This window comes from Poecilia reticulata, chromosome 1 (assembly GCF_904066995.2).
Source record: "Poecilia reticulata chromosome 1, P_reticulata-male-v2, whole genome shotgun sequence".
NCBI classification, from domain to species: Eukaryota; Metazoa; Chordata; class Actinopteri; order Cyprinodontiformes; family Poeciliidae; genus Poecilia; species Poecilia reticulata.
Window position 1 is genome coordinate 25625892 of NC_088830.1, and position 18162 is coordinate 25644053.

The window sequence follows — 18162 nt, forward strand, 5'->3', positions numbered from 1 at the left end:
TTTACTGTATATTCACTTGACCTCCTAGTGTCATTATGGATTCAACAGAAAAAGACTAAACAAATCTTATGTACAAATAAAAGGTCTTGCTTTAAAATGAGGGGTAGGATTTTGTCTGCCATTTTGGTTGAAAAATGTTTGTTCTTCAGTAGCATTACATTGTCACATTTAATTATCTGCTCATAGATTAGTGTTTGCCTCTAACAATTTGAGATGAGCCCAAACTATGGTAGCATATGATTGTGGTGTATGGATGTTTTGGTGTGAAATTGTTACTTTTTAATGTATTTATCTGCAATTGGTGCTGTCTGCAAAGCAAATTGGGTATCCAGAAACATTTTTTTTAAGTAGTGATATTTGAGTAAAAATGAAGAGTACAAATGAATATAAAACTTTTTACCCAGAAAAAGTTTCGCCATTTTTTAACTAGTTAAATTTACTTGAGTATTGGGATGAAATGACCTTCAGGTTTCCAGACTAGGAGGAGCGGCGACATCTACAGACCAGTATCGGAATTGCACTAGCTCAGCTCAATACTATTATGGTCATATTTCTCGTTCTGGTTTGTATTTCAATACGAAGGTAGTGTGCCATTTTTGAAAATTTTTAGATTTGGCACGTTTTATTTTCGAGACCAGACACACGGCTGAACCTTACTGTAAAGGACTTATCTGTGTGATAGGAATAAGTAACAGCTTTGTCCTTTTTCGACTGAGAACGGCTAGCTACAAGCTAGCCTTTCAGCAGCGCTGCGGCAACTTGCGTCAGTTTTTACTCACTCCTGCTCTTAACGACGTCTGAATTCAACTTCTCGCAACAATTAGTGAACTGGTTTATTTCCACATTTTGTGGTTGAACGGAAAGCCGGTAAGCTAAAGCGAGCTAACCCCTCTTGCCGTAAATTTCTGTATTACCGGCGAGTTCGTCTCCAAGGAAACGCCTGCAGCTGGCCTCTGTAAATATCAAAAGATGGCGGTTCAAGAGTTACCAAGGGTCATTCCGATGGATCCCTAACATCGCTATTACAAGGTAAGAAGAGTCGATTTCTTAGTAGTAAGCCGGCTGACAAACGTGTCAACCGGCTTCGTCTTCTTCTTCTTCTTGGAACTATATGAAGCAAACACAAACGCAAATTACTTGTTAAGTTATGTTTTTAAAACTTGACTTAATTTTTTTTTTTTTTTAATTAGCCAATATGTTTGTAGTAATTAGATTTACTAGGCTTCTGGTCTTTCGGTGACGCTAACGCCAGACTGACGCTTCAGTCTGACAGTTGGTTAACCTAGCCTAGCATACAGCTAGCTCTAACTCCGGGGATGTCAAATGTTTTCGACATATGTTTTATATACGCAGTATCCTTGGCTTAACCGAACCAGCGGAAACCCAACAGAGTAAAGGGGGAAACTGGACTCATCAAGCTCAACATCCAGTTCAGGGATGGAGGTGTTAGCGGTGAGTGTAACATATGTTCATGATGGCAACCATTTTTTTTTTTCAAATCTTTATCAGTAATAGCCGCTGTACATTCAAGAGTGTGGCAAGTGAAATATAATGAAAAAGAAAACTAGTTACAATAACACATTAGAAGACAAAAGAGGGGTAAAAACAAACAAAAAGATATTAAAATAACTCTTTGCCGCTTTGGGGTTTATTAAAAGTTTAAAAAATATCTATCAATCCTGCTTTGCGGTGAGTTATATTGGGGTTTTTATTAGACCGCTTTATGAATATAATATATAAAAACGAGTGAGTTTTGATCGAAACTTTTTTCATTATTAAAAAAGTTATTAGATTGTAGTTTCATTTTAATATCACAACACAGTTAAATGTTCAATTTCAGTCCCGAAATATTTAACATAAATAAAATAGAAAAGATGTGAAATTGTTTCAAAAGAAACAAGTTTCATCCAAGTCTTTTCTATTATTTTTTAAAATAAACTATTTTATTGGATATGTTTTGATAATTTTGAAGTGAATTTCCTTTACCTTTTAGTAACCAAGTACTTGCTGTAAGTTCAAATAAATTACCAATTAATATTCATAAAATTATTCCAATTGAGACAATGGATCACATTTTTAAAAATTACCTTTTTTTAACCCAAAGTATTAAAGCCATTAATAAAAATGTCTTCTTTTTTTTTTTTTGCAGTGCGTATGAATTTGGTCCACTTTTATTTTGTAGCAGCCTAATAAAACCAGGCGTCTTGCTCAGATATTGGAACATTAATGTCATTATCTGCTCATCTAATGTCGTCTTTTTGATTCGGTTTATGTATAAATGTTGGTAAACGGCAGAGCTGTGATGCAGGACAAACTTCAGACTTGTTCTGAGAATAAAATAATATTGTATAACGAGCACCCAAGTGATCAAACTAAAACCAAGATGATGAAACCCAATAAATGTAGAGATCAACACACCTTAGACATAGTTAAAGTCTTCTCCCCCATGCTGTTTACTGACATAATAAAGATGTTACATTAATTTGCATGAATTAGAACTTGCATGACTGTTGGAGCAACACTTGTAATGATATGGATGTAAGCTTTTCTTGTGCTAAATATACAGTTAAATTACGTATATCCCTAGCAGATTTGGGTTTAAAGAAATCCTTTTAATTTTCCCCACCTTCTTTCTGATTGGATGTAATATTGACTTTTGGAGTCTTGAATCAGAAGTGAATCTGTGTAAAGATTAGGGTGATTTTGAATTGTCAAAATATCAGTGATAACATCTAAAAAGCTGGTTACCACTTATACAAGTGGTTTGTTTGCCAATAAATCTTTCTCCTCCGATTATTGAAAAGGATAAAAATTATTTCTGTGTTGCCATTTAGTTTTAAAATCTTAATAAAGGCATTTACTTTAATTCTCCCAGGGGTGTGAATAGGTTTTGTTGTAACTGTAATAGAGGAAATTAGGGGGCTACTGTTGAATAACTGATTACAGTCATAAAGAACCTTGAAAAAAGTTAAAATTTAACAGAGAAACCCAGGGGTTGAGTTAAATTAGGGCTTCTTATTAACTGCTTCAAATCCAACCAATACATTCGTTCTATTTTTCTTGTGACCCACATTTTATATTCACACCCCATGACTCATGTCCTTTGATAAAGATGCAATTTAGCAGGGAGCTTTTTTCAGCGGGGGCAGAGCTACGTACAGATGTAAGCGTGTGCCTGAAAGATAAAGACCCTCAGAAAAACGTTGGCTGGATTAGGCTTCGGCTGCGAAACGGGGGGCGGGGAGGGAGAACGAGAAGCGCCGGAGAGCGTTTTGTCGTTGGAAAGCGAGAGACGAAAGGTTTGCCGGAGAGATGCAGGTTTATTTGGTGTCACCCCGTTTATAGCCGGGAGATGAGAGGGAGGTGAAAGAGAGCAAAATGCAGGAAAAGCAGGATTCTCAGAGCCAAACCCCAGGCGGTCTGGGGAAGGTAGGAGCTTAATTTGCATTTTGAAGTGCCACTTCAAAATGCAAAAAAAAAGCGATTTTGTCGTCTTGTGTGTTTCAGACGGCTCACTGTTTGATTTGTTTACATTGCTGTCAAGTGTGGAGCTTTTCCAGTTACAGTTTGCCTTCAGACAGAGCTGAAATTACAGCTTGCGTGTGTGATCAGATGAAATCCAACTTCAATTTGACACTTCAGCTGCAGCGTGTGTTTTTATCTGTAGCCGGTGTTTCACATGTTGCAGCGACCTTAATGTGTTCATTCAGTTTCATGGTGAGAATACTTACCTTCTGATGGAGACCCCACCATCTAGGGTCTGAGTGAGGTTAGGGTTTCATCAGGAGGCTTGAAAACATGGCTGCGTGTGTGTGTGTGTGTGTGTGCATGCGTGTGTGTGTGTGTGGAAGCTGTCTCTGTTCATCTCCATCATCTCCACTGTGTGTGAACCTGGCCTCTGCCTTTGTGCCACAGGCTTGTTTTTTCAAATACGCAAACAAAATGTCACTGCAGCATGTTTGGATTAAAGTAAAATATAAATAACTGAGGTTATTCTTACATTTTTGAGAAATGACTTTGTTGATTTCTTATGTAATTGTGATTTATCTTGTTTCCAGAAACAGCTCAAATCTTAATAAGCTGTGTGTTAATTTCTAATCCTTTATATTTTATTCCACTCTCCCGTTTTTCCCTCCATCTTCTGTAATTACTATTTCTGTACGTTCTTCCCATCTCATTGTCTTTGTCCACCCAATGTGCTTTGTGTCCGCCATTTCCATCCCCTCTCATGTCCGCCTCTCTGCCCCTTTCCTCTCCGTCTTTCTCCTCAGGCTCACCCCGCTCTGAAAGCCTTCATGTGCGGCTCCCTCAGCGGCACCTGCTCCACGCTGCTCTTCCAGCCCCTGGATCTGGTCAAAACACGGCTGCAGATGCTGCAGAACAACGCCAAGCCAGGGTGCGTGCACACACACATACACACACGCGTTTCATGTGTGACTAATATGAAATATTTTCAGCTGGATGCCATCACACAATCGGCATCCTTCTGGTGAAGCGCGTCTTTAACCGGAAATGTTCAAGAACGACGACGAACTCCGGCATCAGAGGCAGCCTGAGTCGGTTTTCATGACCCATATAGAGGAATTAGTCACACCAGCAACACATAATGGTGTTAGCCTTTGGAACTGCAATTGTCACAGCCGGGTGCTGGGAGTATTTGAATTTAAATTTAAATGGTTTTACAAGTGGCAGCATCAACCTGCTAATATTTTGTGGTGGTTGTTTCTAAGCATAAAAAAAATCAGTCATAATTGTTTCATGTAGAGTTCACCCCTTAAACTTTTACATCATGTTTCAACTTCACCTCATTTTATGTGCACACAGTAGTGGCTAACCGTGATTTTGAAGGAAAAAGATTCCTGGTTTTTAACATATTTTACCGTTTAAAATCTGGAAAGCAGATTTATATCCAAATCACTTTTCATGGAGTTACACCTTTAAGAGTTTTATCTTATCTTTGCTCTTCTAGAGTTTGAAATCCTGGCCTGTTCCTCTTGCTAAAACATCTCAAGCACAGATACAAAGTGTCTGTGAACATCAGTTTTTTTCTGATGTTTAGACTTTCCCAGTCTAAAGTCTTTGGCGCTTTCTAATATGTTTTATTCTTGGATTGCTCTGAATTTTCCCTCGCAGCAAAATGCTGCCATTATCATTTCAAATGTTTTGTTCAGATTAATGTTCAGAAGTACAGTTTGCTTTACAAAAATTTCAAAAACACATTTCAAATTTATAGTTGTAGTGTGTTTAAATGTAGATAAGTGTATTTGTCCATTTCAAGATGCCTCTGGCAATAATTCTTAAATTTAATTCTTGCAGGACGCCCAAGGTGGGAATGTTCCGGGTTTTCATTCAGGTCATCAGGACGGAGAATTTCTTCAGTCTGTGGAAAGGAGTGTCACCGGTACGCAACTGGTTTTCTTATTTATAACCCACTAGAAGGGAACAAACACATCCAGTGCAACACTTTCATTCTATTGGCTGAGAGGTTGCCAGACAATAGTACTTTTCTATTCCAAGCGCGAGCAGAAAATGATGTTTGCAAGCGGAGATTTGATCCGAGCAGAGACAAGTTTTTAGCTTGAGGATAAAGGTTTGAGAGAGCTCAGTGAATATTTGAACAGAAGTTTTGAGTACAAGTTTTGAGAAGAAAGACATTTTCAAACTGAAAATGTGTGTTCTCAAATTAATGGCAAAAAAAAGTCCCCCATAGAATTACCTCCTCACCAGGTCACCGAAGAGCCTGGTAGCCAGTTATTTCTTTAAAAGTCATGTGTGTTTGAGCAGGGAGGCATCTAAAAGTTACAGCCATAAGTGACATTTATCAGCGTGATTCATTTTAATCGCTGTTATTTCTGACTTTTCAGTCATTTGTTCGCTGTATTCCCGGGGTGGGGATCTACTTCAGCACTTTCTACTCCCTGAAGCAGCACTTCTTCCAAGACCGGGCGCCGAACGCTGGCGAGGCCGTTCTGCTCGGAGCCGGTGCCAGAACCGTGGCGGGGGTCTGCATGCTGCCGTTCACTGTCATCAAGACGCGCTTTGAGGTGCGCAGCTGTTAATCTATGCCCTCCGGCAGATCTTCTCAGATGGTCTTTTTCAGTCCTAAATAAGTAAAAATGCTTCCTCTGTACCTGTTCGTTCTGTCACCACTGAAAATAGTGACTGTAGTTCTGCAAAACTGCCTCCTACTGGAGCCGAGGAAAGATCTCCTTTTTAGTTTTATCTTTAAACTCCTGGGTTAGTTTTCTTATATTAATGTGAGAATAAAAAGTGAACATAAAGTTGGGTTTTTCTACTCAAAACTCTTCAAATGGCTTGGTTTTAACTTCACCCAGTTCAAATTCTATAAAACAAACTCCTGTTACGACCTTCTGCATCCTATTAGTAAGTAATTAAAAATAACAGTATTGATAAGTCAAGCAGGAAAAGCTGAGCTTTGCTACAAATGATAAAGAGTGTACTGAAGAAATGCTGCGTTGGGGTATTTTAGACAATATGGTTTATTTTCTGATTTAAAAAAGGAATTGAATTATTTGTTTTTGTATTTTTAATGTATTTCTGCTATTGGGTGGAATACGCTTAAGTTGTTAAATAAAAAATCAGCAGAATGTGGATTTTTTTTGTCATCCATTAATTGTGGAATAATCAATAACTAAAATAATTGTTAGTTGCAGCCCTCATTGTATTATGGCTTCTTAGACTACGGTTGATACATACTAATGCATTGACACCATTAGTCACTGTTTATACCTTAATCTATACATTCACTCTGATCATAAGCACTCTTAGGAATTTTAACATCAGATTATGATACACATACATTTTAATTTTATAAATAGTCAAACCTCATCTTTATTAAATTACACTGCAACAAAAACATGCACTGGCACCGTATTTTTACTTAAATCTAAAGTAGCAGTACAGAAAATGGAGAAGCCTTAATGCTGGGTTTGTTGTTGTTGTTGTTGCAGAGCGGATATTACAACTATGCGAGCGTGCCTGGAGCTCTGAGGAGCATGTATGAGACGGAGGGAGTCAGAGCTCTGTTCTCGGGGCTGACCGCCACGCTGCTGCGAGACGCTCCCTTCTCCGGCATCTACGTCATGTTTTACAGCCAGGCCAAGCGAGCGCTGCCGCAAGGTGAAGACGGCAGCGAGTCAACATAAACAAACTACAGGAAGAGAAGAAAGAAAAAAAAAAAAGTCTTGATTTTCAGCTGAATTCTTATATTTGGTATCTTCTTCGTCAGAAGTGACATCGGCGCCGTACGCACCGCTGGTGAACTTCAGCTGTGGAGTGGTAGCAGGCGTCATGGCTTCTGTGGTCACGCAGCCTGCGGATGTGGTGAAGACTCACATCCAAGTCAGCCCGTCCCACTGGAGGACAGCAGACGCTGTTCGCTACGTCTACACGGTGCGTTTCTGTCTGAAACAGGAAACTCGGGCTCAACTCTTTATTACCGGCAATAAGGCTGGACAATAAATCAATAACACTATACAATACACGTGATCAATGCCAATAGATAATAGATAATGCTTCTGATAGAATAGAATATTCTGGGAAATGTAGGCAGAGGAAAGCCTTTAACTGTTCAACCTCTCACAGCGAGTAAGCAAGGTTAGTAGAATCAACTAACCCACTTGTTCTATGGTTACCTAGCAACTCACTCATTCTCTGGTTGCGTAGCAACAACCTGTTGAGTAACTGCCACAGCAGCAGTTTAAGGTTCCACCACTGTGCTTCTTAACTGCTTAAAAATAAATTAAAAAAACAACGGAGCAGAGTGAAAGCCGAGGATAAAGCAGGATAAGTCCCGCAACCAGGTTGGAAGTATTTCAGATATGTAAAACAATAAACTAATTAATAATTATCTATATCGACTGATATGAAGCAGTTATATCGTGATACATTTTTCAGCCGTATCATTCAGCTTGAACCTGTAGTATATTTCACTTATAACATGGGAACTATGTTAAAAGTTAAATAATCTGTCAGTAGAACTAGTACATTTTAAGAAATTATTGACTTAAAACAAGCTGTTATTATGGAAGTAATTATGTGCCATCAGAATTTGAATAAAAAATGCATCTGAAATTTAAATGTTGTATATTTGTTCTTACTTTTTCAATTTAAAAATTAATTCAGAATATATTTTTGACCTAAAAAAAATTTCAGTGTCATTATTTGTACATGTATGCAAATTTCATTTGTTAAAAAAAATTCACATTCCTATTTCAGAGATCAAATTTTCAATATATATATTTTTTCAGTGTTAAAAAAATTCAACATATAAAAAAATTCAACTTTTAAAAATTCAAATGCAATATTTTCAGTGTCCTACAAATTCAACTTGCTCAAATTCGCTGTCTCAAATTCAACATCTAAAAATTCGCTGTACAAAAATGGCGAGGTTACTTCAGGTCACAGACATTAGCAATCGTTGTCAGATTTCAACACTGAGCTAATCACATGACCTAAGCGTCATATTGAGGAAATACCAGCATCACCGAGGCCAGCGACCATGGAGGCGAACGCAAACCCAACGGTGAGTCTATGCTTTCATATTTCTGTAGTACATTTTATTTTGCGCATGAACTTTGATACATGACATTAAAGCTTGATTTAAAACACGGGTTTGGGCCGTTGTTAATCTTACGCCATGTAATGCTGGCATATTAGTTCTCGCTACCTGCTAGACCTCCACCCCCTTCTCTTGGCTGTCCTACGCCCAATTTTCCCCTGTTTTATTTAAAAAAGGAATATCACTTGCGCCAAGTCTAGAATCTTTAAAGATAACTGATGGGTAGCGACTTTCCGGGTTGTTTGTATGTTGTCTTAGGTGAGACTGATCAGGCGGTCTTAGTAAAAGTCGTAATTTTCCAGGAGATGCTACCGCTAATGTAGAAGCTAATATGGCTGCCTTGTGTGCTTCAAGGAGGGGCTGTGAACTCTTCCGACATTAATTATAACCACAACCCCATTCTGTTCATCTACGGTATTGTTCATGTGACTTCATTTATGAATAAATTTATACATTTATGGTCATTATAGCGTCATCCAAACGGCTGCTTCTCTTATCTGACAAGTGTTGATATATATTAATTTACATTCTTTTACTTTGCGTTACAAAACGTCGTTCTGTTACCTAGCAACATTACAAACAACCTCCCTTGTTTTTTCATTTGATTTTAACTCATTTTGAAGAAAATATATGCTTGCAAGTACAGCTGTTAACTTATTAAAATCATTTTAATCCCCACTACTTTGTATCTCCAAAATATATCTTTGGTTACAAAGAATGTTTGAGCTATGCTAAAATTTGTGATTAATGTTGTAATTAAAAGCAAATTCTGATTAAGTTACACACCATTCAATTCCTGAACCCCACAGTGCCTTGATAGAGGTACATTTTAATTGGATAATTTAATGTGTAGCATGTATACTATCATTCATTTAATTTATTACATAGGAATCTGCAATCAAGTACATTTTGAGTTCTCTTGATCCCTTCTTTGTGTTTTCCAGGGTGTAGATTCCCGAAATTGAATGGGAGGAGAGCGGGCTTCCTCTTCAGGAAGAGTCAAACGTCACAGTACCAAATTCAAGTTGTGCAACTGACTGACGAACAAATGGACTTAAGAGACGCAGTAAACCCAAAAGGCACATCACTGTCTTTTGGTTGTGACATTTATATTGGTGCAGTTCTGTTTTGTGAACAGTTCTTCACTCTGTGAAACTTGTCCAGTTTCAAAATTCAGCATTTATGAAATGTAAAGCTAAGTGCTGATCATATTACCACACAGGTAAAATTTGTGATTTGGAAAAGTGAGTCATAGTGCTTTTATGGTAGACATGTTAAAGAACTAAAATGTTCTAAATTTGTGAGTTGATTGTTCTTTTTTTCTCAAAAGGAACCTAGTGGGTACAGTTGTGTAGGACCTTAATTTTCTTGCATTATAAGAATGGAAAAGTTAAGTTTGTCTTATGTCATTTATTTTCTAATACTTCAAGCATAGATGAATATTCAATAAAATATTGCATAAAAACAGTTTCCGTTTCATATTTCCTGTACAAACAGTGCTGACTCAGAAACTCTGAACATAGTTACTCTAACATTTCAGATTTACAGGGATGCTTGACAAACATTTCAGGTACTTAGTCGTCACTTCAAAGAACAACTTAATGTCAAGACTGCGGTGAATGATGAACAGTATTTGTAAAAAAAAAAAAGAAGCTAATAATAAAACGACTTTGTAATTTTACTTAATTGCCATATTGAAATGCAATTATTGAACAAATGAAACACCAATGCACTGAGTTCTCAAAGAAGACCAAAGCCAGTCCCAACCGATTTAAGACACCATCATGTCAGCATACAGAGCCTGGTAGGTAGAATAATGGCTTGGAAGGCGTAAACGTTCACTGCAGGTGGATGAAGTGGGCTTGTGGTTTGGTCCAGTTGACTGCACTACTTCAGGCTTCAGTTCCTGCCATGGAGCCTCCCAGCCAACCCAAAATCTCATGAGCTGGTGCAGATTGTCTGAAAATGCTAGGAAAAGTATAATTTTTTTTAGATACATGGTGAGTTTCCTGTAGATGGAATCATTCATAAAGCTGACTTTGAGATATGACTTTATGCGAATGTCTTTTCCATCTAAGAAACTAATGAATATGAATGTGATGTCCTTCAAAAATCATGCTGGTATAATACCAGCATAATACATTTGTTATTTATCATTCTCAAAATAACAAACATTGGCCAAATGTTTATACAGACATTTTACCTTCTTTGAGAAACTGATGGAGAAACCCTGTCACCTGCAGTTTCTGCTTCCAAGACATCATCGCTGTCGTCACCGTCATCACTTTGCTTCTTCACCTGTGGCCAACTGATTGACTGCAGGACCATCTGTAATTGTAGAAATAGAAATGGCTCCAAACGATCATGGAGTCTATCAAAAATATGATCCATATGTTCCTTGAAAAGAAAAAAGAAAAAAAAATGTCAAAAACATTGTCAGTAAAATAAAAAAACTATTTTGAAATCAGTAGGTCGGAAATCAATTAATGTCGGAAGAGTTCACAGCCCCTCCTTGAAGCACACAAGGCAGCCATATTAGCTTCTACATTAGCGGTAGCATCTCCTGGAAAATTACGACTTTTACTAAGACCGCCTGATCAGTCTCACCTAAGACAACATACAAACAACCCGGAAAGTCGCTACCCATCAGTTATCTTTAAAGATTCTAGACTTGGCGCAAGTGATACTCCTTTTTTAAATAAAACAGGGGAAAATTGGGCGTAGGACAGCCAAGAGAAGGGGGTGGAGCTCTAGCGGGTAGCGAGAACTAATATGCCAGCATTACATGGCGTAAGATTAACAACGGCCCAAACCCGTGTTTTAAATCAAGCTTTAATGTCATGTATCAAAGTTCATGCGCAAAATAAAATGTACTACAGAAATATGAAAGCATAGACTCACCGTTGGGTTTGCGTTCGCCTCCATGGTCGCTGGCCTCGGTGATGCTGGTATTTCCTCAATATGACGCTTAGGTCATGTGATTAGCTCAGTGTTGAAATCTGACAACGATTGCTAATGTCTGTGACCTGAAGTAACCTCGCCATTTTTGTACAGCGAATTTTTAGATGTTGAATTTGAGACAGCGAATTTGAGCAAGTTGAATTTGTAGGACACTGAAAATATTGCATTTGAATTTTTAAAAGTTGAATTTTTTTATATGTTGAATTTTTTAACACTGAAAAAATATATATATTGAAAATTTGATCTCTGAAATAGGAATGTGAATTTTTTTAACAAATGAAATTTGCATACATGTACAAATAATGACACTGAAATTTTTTTAGGTCAAAAATATATTCTGAATTAATTTTTAAATTGAAAAAGTAAGAACAAATATACAACATTCAAATTTCAGATGCATTTTTTATTCAAATTCTGATGGCACATAATTACTTCCATATGTTATATTGTGCTGAAAAGTTACTTGAAAGTTAGTTTTGTCTTATTTCAAGCGTACTAAGATATTTGTGCTTGAAACTAGATCAAAAATATTTGGTAAGATTTTGTGTAGTAGTCACACCTCTCAAGAAACTATTTTATCTATCTCTGTATTTAGCTGGTGATGTCATCATCCATATATGGAAGCGCTTCCTCTTTCTTGGCTCTTCCTCACAAAGCTCTTTGGATTTTAAAATTACGTCTCTACTTTGAAATACAGTAAACAGACAGACTATAATCTTTTTAAGTTCTGACTTTCCAATATTTATAGATCAGGTTGTTTCAAATTATATTTACAATAACTTTTTATTTTTCCTTTTTTCCTCAGGAGAAGGGCATGTCGGGTTTTTTCCGCGGAGCAGTGCCGAGATCTCTCCGGCGCACTCTGATGGCCGCCATGGCTTGGACTGTCTACGAGCAGCTCATGGCTCACATGGGCCTCAAGTCCTGAAGGGCGGTTGTGTAAACGCACAATAACACGCGGGAGAGGAAACGTGACGGGTTAATAACATTTTACCGGAAAGCATGAAGTAAAGGGAGACAGCAGGAACCAGCCAGCAGCGCCAGGAACAGAGCAACCGGGTGGATAAATGTTGAGAGAGAGAGAATTGTGTTTAAATGTTGTTTAAATGTTAACAATGTTTGTTTGTGACGATGCACCTGGCCAACTCTCCCTCTGCTGTGAAGTGAATTTATCCCTCTTAATGTTTCTGCTCAGACGTAGCAGTGGATGAATACCACTAAAAAAAAAACAATAACTGGTTCGCGTGAAGCTTAGCGAGCTGATATGTGCTTTTACTACTACAGAAAGCTGCACTCTGGTTAATGAGATATTTATAAAACCTGCATATGATTGAGCAATGTTTCTTACTTTGTTAAATACTGCGGTTATTTCACTTGTTTTAGACAATCACAAGCACTCCTGCAGATTCATTAATCTAAGGGAATTTAAGCCAACTCGATAATCACATCAAAACCTTTGTCTTCATATGGTTGAAAGCAGCAATTACAGCCCATTTCTGACAAAAAGAATCTAATTTATATCTAAAGTATTTCAAGGTTGGCTTATTTTGTTGTAGCAAAGAAGGATTTTGCAGTATTATGTGAGTTGTCGTTCGTTTCCGTGGTAACCATCTATGAAATTATGAAATGTCTGAGCTGATTGTCATACAAACGGTCCAGATTAAATTGTGTGCGTTAAGCGTCTTAATTTAACTGTTGTCTTTGTAAGCTTTGTAAGGTGTTAAAAAGAACATTGTTAAAAAAAAAAAAAAAAAGATTTTGAAACAAAAATGGAAACATTTAGAAAATAAAAAATAAGGTCTTTAATTTTGGTTCATTTCTAAATTGCTATTGCTTTGCAGATATAAAATAATCTCCCTGTTGTCTTTTACTTTCAAGGCTTGAAAAGTGTTAACTCTCCTGCTGGCCAGCAGGTGGCAGCAGTAGTGAAAGGAAACTAATCAAATTTTCATCAGTTTAAACACTTCCTTAAACTGCACCATAAAAACTGCTTAATTACTTTTTTAAGGTTAACATTTCAAGTGAAACATTGCTTCATCATTATGCAGAGATAAAGTTTGCACAGAGTCCATATCAGTGGTGGATTTTATTTAGTTTCACACTGATTACAGCTGCTCAGAAATAATTTACAAAAGCACAAATTATGATCTTTCTAGAGAAGATTTATTTCCATGTTTCTTTTTATTAATTTTTGTGTTCATATGTAAATATATAAAAAAAAAACAGAAGCTATATTAGAAGTCTTTCCAACATTGGGAATTTAAATTAAAAAGATCAAACTGATAAATCTGTTTTTAAGGTGAAGGCCTGAGTGTTTGCTGTTTAACATGTGTAACTCACTGTGCCAAGTTTAAGTTGGATCTGTTTTGTTGCTATCCGATTGTCCTCATCATCCATGTTCACACTCCATATATAGTGCCTCACTTTTCTTTTCTTAGGTCAAAATCTCAACTCTTCCTAAAGTTATTTTACATTTCTGTCAATAAAATTCAGAAATCAGCTGGCCTGAGTCTGTTATTGTTTCTAATTTAGTCTTCCTGCACCGTCATTTACACAGCATGAATATCTTTTTTTTCTTTTTATTAATCATTCATTATTTAGAAAGATATTATTCTAAACATTTAGTTGCGAATGTATTTTTTATAAAAAATTCTTTCACACTGGGACAAATTAATTTTAAAAAATTTTCATCGTTTTGCACTTGTGTTAAAATATTAGCAGCTGAACCAAATCAGTTGCTGTTTTTGGAGAAGTTTTATTTCTACTAAAAAAAAAAACCTTTGTGTGTAGAGTAATAGAAAATGAATTGGCTCCACAACCTTTACTGTATGCTGCTGTTTATTTGTAATTTAATCTTAATTTGAAATTTGCAAAACCAGTTTTATTTATATAACCTGTGATAATTAAGCTGCAAGAGAAAAACATTGATCCTCTTGAAACTTTTGTTTAATCAAGTGACCTAAAAGTGTGAAAAGTTATCTGCCCCCACATTTTATAATTTAAGAAAATGTCTGCAGTTATTTTTTGTAGTTATTTGAATACAGTGGCACCTCGGGGGATTTCTCCACAAATGAGATGCAACTTACAAATTCAGATTACCGTCTTTGTATGTATGCAGATGACATGATGCTGGTTGGCTTCAAGGAGTCAAATCACACAGTGAAGTGAACTGCTTGTTTAATCACAACGATGATAAAATTATTACATTGAAAAGTGTAAAACAAGTGATTTGTTTGCTAATTAAAGTAATAAAAGCAAAGAGTAAAGAACTGGTCGTGATTGGTCAATAAGTCAGCATTTATCTCGTTTTTATGAAATGATTAATGAATTCATATATCTTGAAACCTTTATTGGTTGATCTTTGTGTTTTTACGCCTCTTTTATCCTCAGTTTGTTGTCAGTTTGTGATCTTGGTTTTTATTATGTGTTTTATATTTGTTAACTACAATGTGATACAATAAAGATCACTATTAAAATTACATTTTATGCACTCGTAGTTCTCAGAAATCAGATTTTGTGAGCACACATCGTATTCCTGAGTTCATACGTTGTGAACTGGTATGAATAAAACACCAAAGATGAAAGAGTCATTGTCTGATTCACCTAAAGTTTATTCAGCACAATAAGAACAACACACAGAAAAACAGTAAATGTAAAGACTGTGAGCAGCTTTTTAATATATATAAATGGTTGTTTTCCTTAAGAAAACTTCGACTTTAATCATTGTCATTCTTTTTGTTAGCCTACAAGTAGATGAACCATAATAATAAGAGTGTAAGAATGCCATACGCATAAGTTTAAGGTTACATGAAATTATTTGATTAGAGCAACATCACTGATTAAATGTAGATTTAAAGTCCATTATGGAAACTCAACCACAATACTTCAAATTTAAAAAAAAGAAAAAACAGAAATATGATGTATCAGCTAAACGTTTTACACCAGTGTTACTGAGAGCTGAGCATTGGAAAGAGTAGAAGCTTCTTAAAGAGACTGAGTCCTACATTTAAATTTATTAAGTTTCAAGTTTAAGGTTTTTTTTAAACATACAGCAAACAGCGTATTTTGAGTTTGCCTTGAACTCTAAGTGATCTTGATGCATATTCTACATGTTCCTTGGAGTTTTACAACAAAATAAATGAATAAATATAAAACAGAACAAATACAAGGGTGTAAAGAAAATGGATGGATGGATGGATGGATGGATGGATGGATGGATGGATGGATGGATGGATGGATGGATGGATGGATGGATGGATGGATGGATGGATGGATGGATGGATGGATGGATGGATGGATGGATGGATGGATGGATGGATGGATGGATGTTGGCTTAAGACCAGAAGTCATTTCTCCCTCTAGTGCTAGACGTGAGTTTGTTTTTGTTGTATTTACCCAGAATGCCCTGCGTTATAGTTCACTTTAATTGAACCGAGACCTATGTTTTTAAGTGGACCAGAGTTTGGTTGCACATTCCCACTTCCCCAAACGAACCAGACTTTCTAGACAAACAAACTAGAGTTTGACTAAGCCAGAATAACCAAAGCTGATACCAAAACAGCCTAAACCAGAGCACTTAGATATGTGAAGTGTTTGGAAGCTTTTCTAATTGTCGCCAGACTCAGGCGCAGATGAAGCTGTGTTTCTCCTGGCAGTCCCTGCTCTCCCACGCCCCCTGCTTGGTCAAAGCCACGCAGCGTCTCAGCATCGGACACATGTGGTCCTGATCTCCCTCCGGCCAGGCCTCGTACGGCATCGGGTCTCCGTTCACCCACATCCAGCTGTTCCCGAGGTAACGCAGGCCGATCCACACCGGCTCGGTGTAGGCAGACGACTGGATCTCTCCCTGAGCCATTTGACTCTCTGTGAAAGAGAGCAGGCTGAGGAGGTCGGTGTTTTTCTCTCTGCAGTGATCCAGAGCGTCCTCCCAGGTCTTCTCTTCCGCTACTGGCACCATGTTCACGCAGAAGAAGTTGCAGGTGTCGTCTCCTGATTTCCATTTCCATTCTTTGCTGGTCCAAAAGGCATTTTCAGCAATGCGTAGTGGAGCTATCCCAGGCAGGTCCAGGTTGACCGGTAAGTCGAGTTTGTTGTGGTAGATGACAAATTCCCCTCCGGACCATTTCCACTTGTAGTTAGGATTATCCCAGTAGAGGCCGATCCATCCTTCCTTGTCATTATTCGCAAATTTTTTGAACACCTGCTCCTCTTCTTCACTGGTGAGAGCCAAAAAGTCAGTATAGTGGTCCATGCAGTGTTTCCTAGCATCAGGCCAATTTTTATCGTTGTCCTTGACAAACACGTATTTCTCACACCAGCAGCAGGTATTTGTGGCAATGAGCAGCGCGAAGACGATCCTCTCCATCCTGACGGTGGCTTTGCACAGGAGCAACTGACTGACTCGCTGATATTGCCTTTTCCTAAACAGACGTTGCAGAATTCACAACATTTTCATACACAAAACGTACTACCCAAGGGTTCTTAAACAAAACAGCAAAATACGCCTTTGAAACAAATGCTTTCGTGGTGAATATTCAAAGTGTTTCAAAGGCTGCCCTTCTGAGGAGAAATCAAGCGGAGCAAAAAGAAATGAGCGGTCATTTGCATCATAACTTAGCTTGTGCTTTTCTTCAAGACTTTTCTTCGTGTAAAGCTACCTGGATAAGATTTGATTTGGAAAGCAATATTCAAGACATTCAAGGGTTTTTCCAAGCAATTTATTGCTTGTTTTCATTTTTTTCATTCTCAGTAACTTTATAAGCGTTTAGAGTGACAGACCATTATAGATGGTGAAGTAGAAGGAAAACAGGGCATGATTTATAAAATATTTTTACAGATGAAAATCTGAAAAGTGGTAAGAAAATTTGTGTCATTCCCCACGAGTAAGGCTGGGCATATCAATCTAAATATTGATACTGTCAGTATACAAAGGTGAGTATTAGTCTCAGATTAATACTTCTGTCTTTAGTTTCTCTCCCATATGTCCAAGAAATTATTCAAATTTACTCATAGAGTTTATGCAGGAATTAAAATGCAAAATGTAAAGAGCTTACATTTAAATTGGATAGCAGGATTTCATACTTTTATAATGCTAAATATGAATATGGCTGAATATGATAAAGCATTTGTGTTTAAATATTGAAGGAGAAATAGTATTCCTGTTTAGATTATGCAGATTGCAGTTAATAAAAAATGAATTACTTTATTTCTTTTCTGCAACATTGAATCTAAAAATAGAAATTAAATTGTGGCAGCTACAATATTTACAACATTTTTTTTGTAAAAAATTATCAAAAATAAAAGCTGTCTTTTTTAAAAAACTCTAAACAAATTTTATTTAGCTGGACTGAAGGCACAAATTACTCTTTGGATTGTTAAGTCTGAAGACCCCTGGTTTAGTTGCATAAATATATTTATAAATTAATATTTATTGAATGTAATGTAAATATTGAATATTTATATAAATAAAAATGTTTAAAAAATGAGAAAAGGAGTTGATGAGAAGAGGTTAAACAGATCTCAGCGCTACAAATAGGAAACTTATTTAAACCAATACATGAACAGTAAAATAAAGAATCAAGAGTCCAGAAACCAAAGTGAAGCGTGACAAAATATTTTAA

General features: G+C 36.8%; 1 protein-coding gene and 2 long non-coding RNA genes across 4 annotated transcripts; 2 read left to right on the forward strand and 1 right to left on the reverse strand.

Moving 5' to 3' along the window:
* The first annotated feature begins 494 nt into the window (after positions 1-494).
* slc25a38b (solute carrier family 25 member 38b) lies at positions 495-14041 on the forward strand. Of its 2 annotated transcripts, XM_008414189.3 has the most exons (8): positions 495-1029; positions 1354-1452; positions 4272-4396; positions 5317-5401; positions 5865-6044; positions 6972-7140; positions 7250-7413; positions 12348-14041. In XM_008414189.3, the coding sequence occupies exons 2-8, from the start codon at positions 1438-1440 to the stop codon at positions 12468-12470; spliced, it is 861 nt and encodes a 286-aa protein (XP_008412411.1). In that variant the 5' UTR covers positions 495-1029; positions 1354-1437; the 3' UTR covers positions 12471-14041. The 2 variants fall into 2 exon arrangements, with proteins under 2 accessions (XP_008412411.1, XP_008412405.2); XM_008414183.3 differs by lacking the exons at positions 495-1029; positions 1354-1452 and adding an exon at positions 2166-3429.
* On the forward strand, positions 8043-10944 carry LOC145552576 (uncharacterized). Its single transcript, XR_014088666.1, has 2 exons — positions 8043-8545; positions 9526-10944. It is a non-coding gene; the product is annotated as an uncharacterized LOC145552576 (long non-coding RNA).
* Positions 9987-11556, reverse strand: LOC145552575 (uncharacterized). The gene is made up of 3 exons (XR_014088665.1): positions 11483-11556; positions 10785-10978; positions 9987-10549 (listed from the first exon to the last, which is right to left on the reverse strand). It is a non-coding gene; the product is annotated as an uncharacterized LOC145552575 (long non-coding RNA).
* Positions 14042-18162: the final 4121 nt, after the last annotated feature.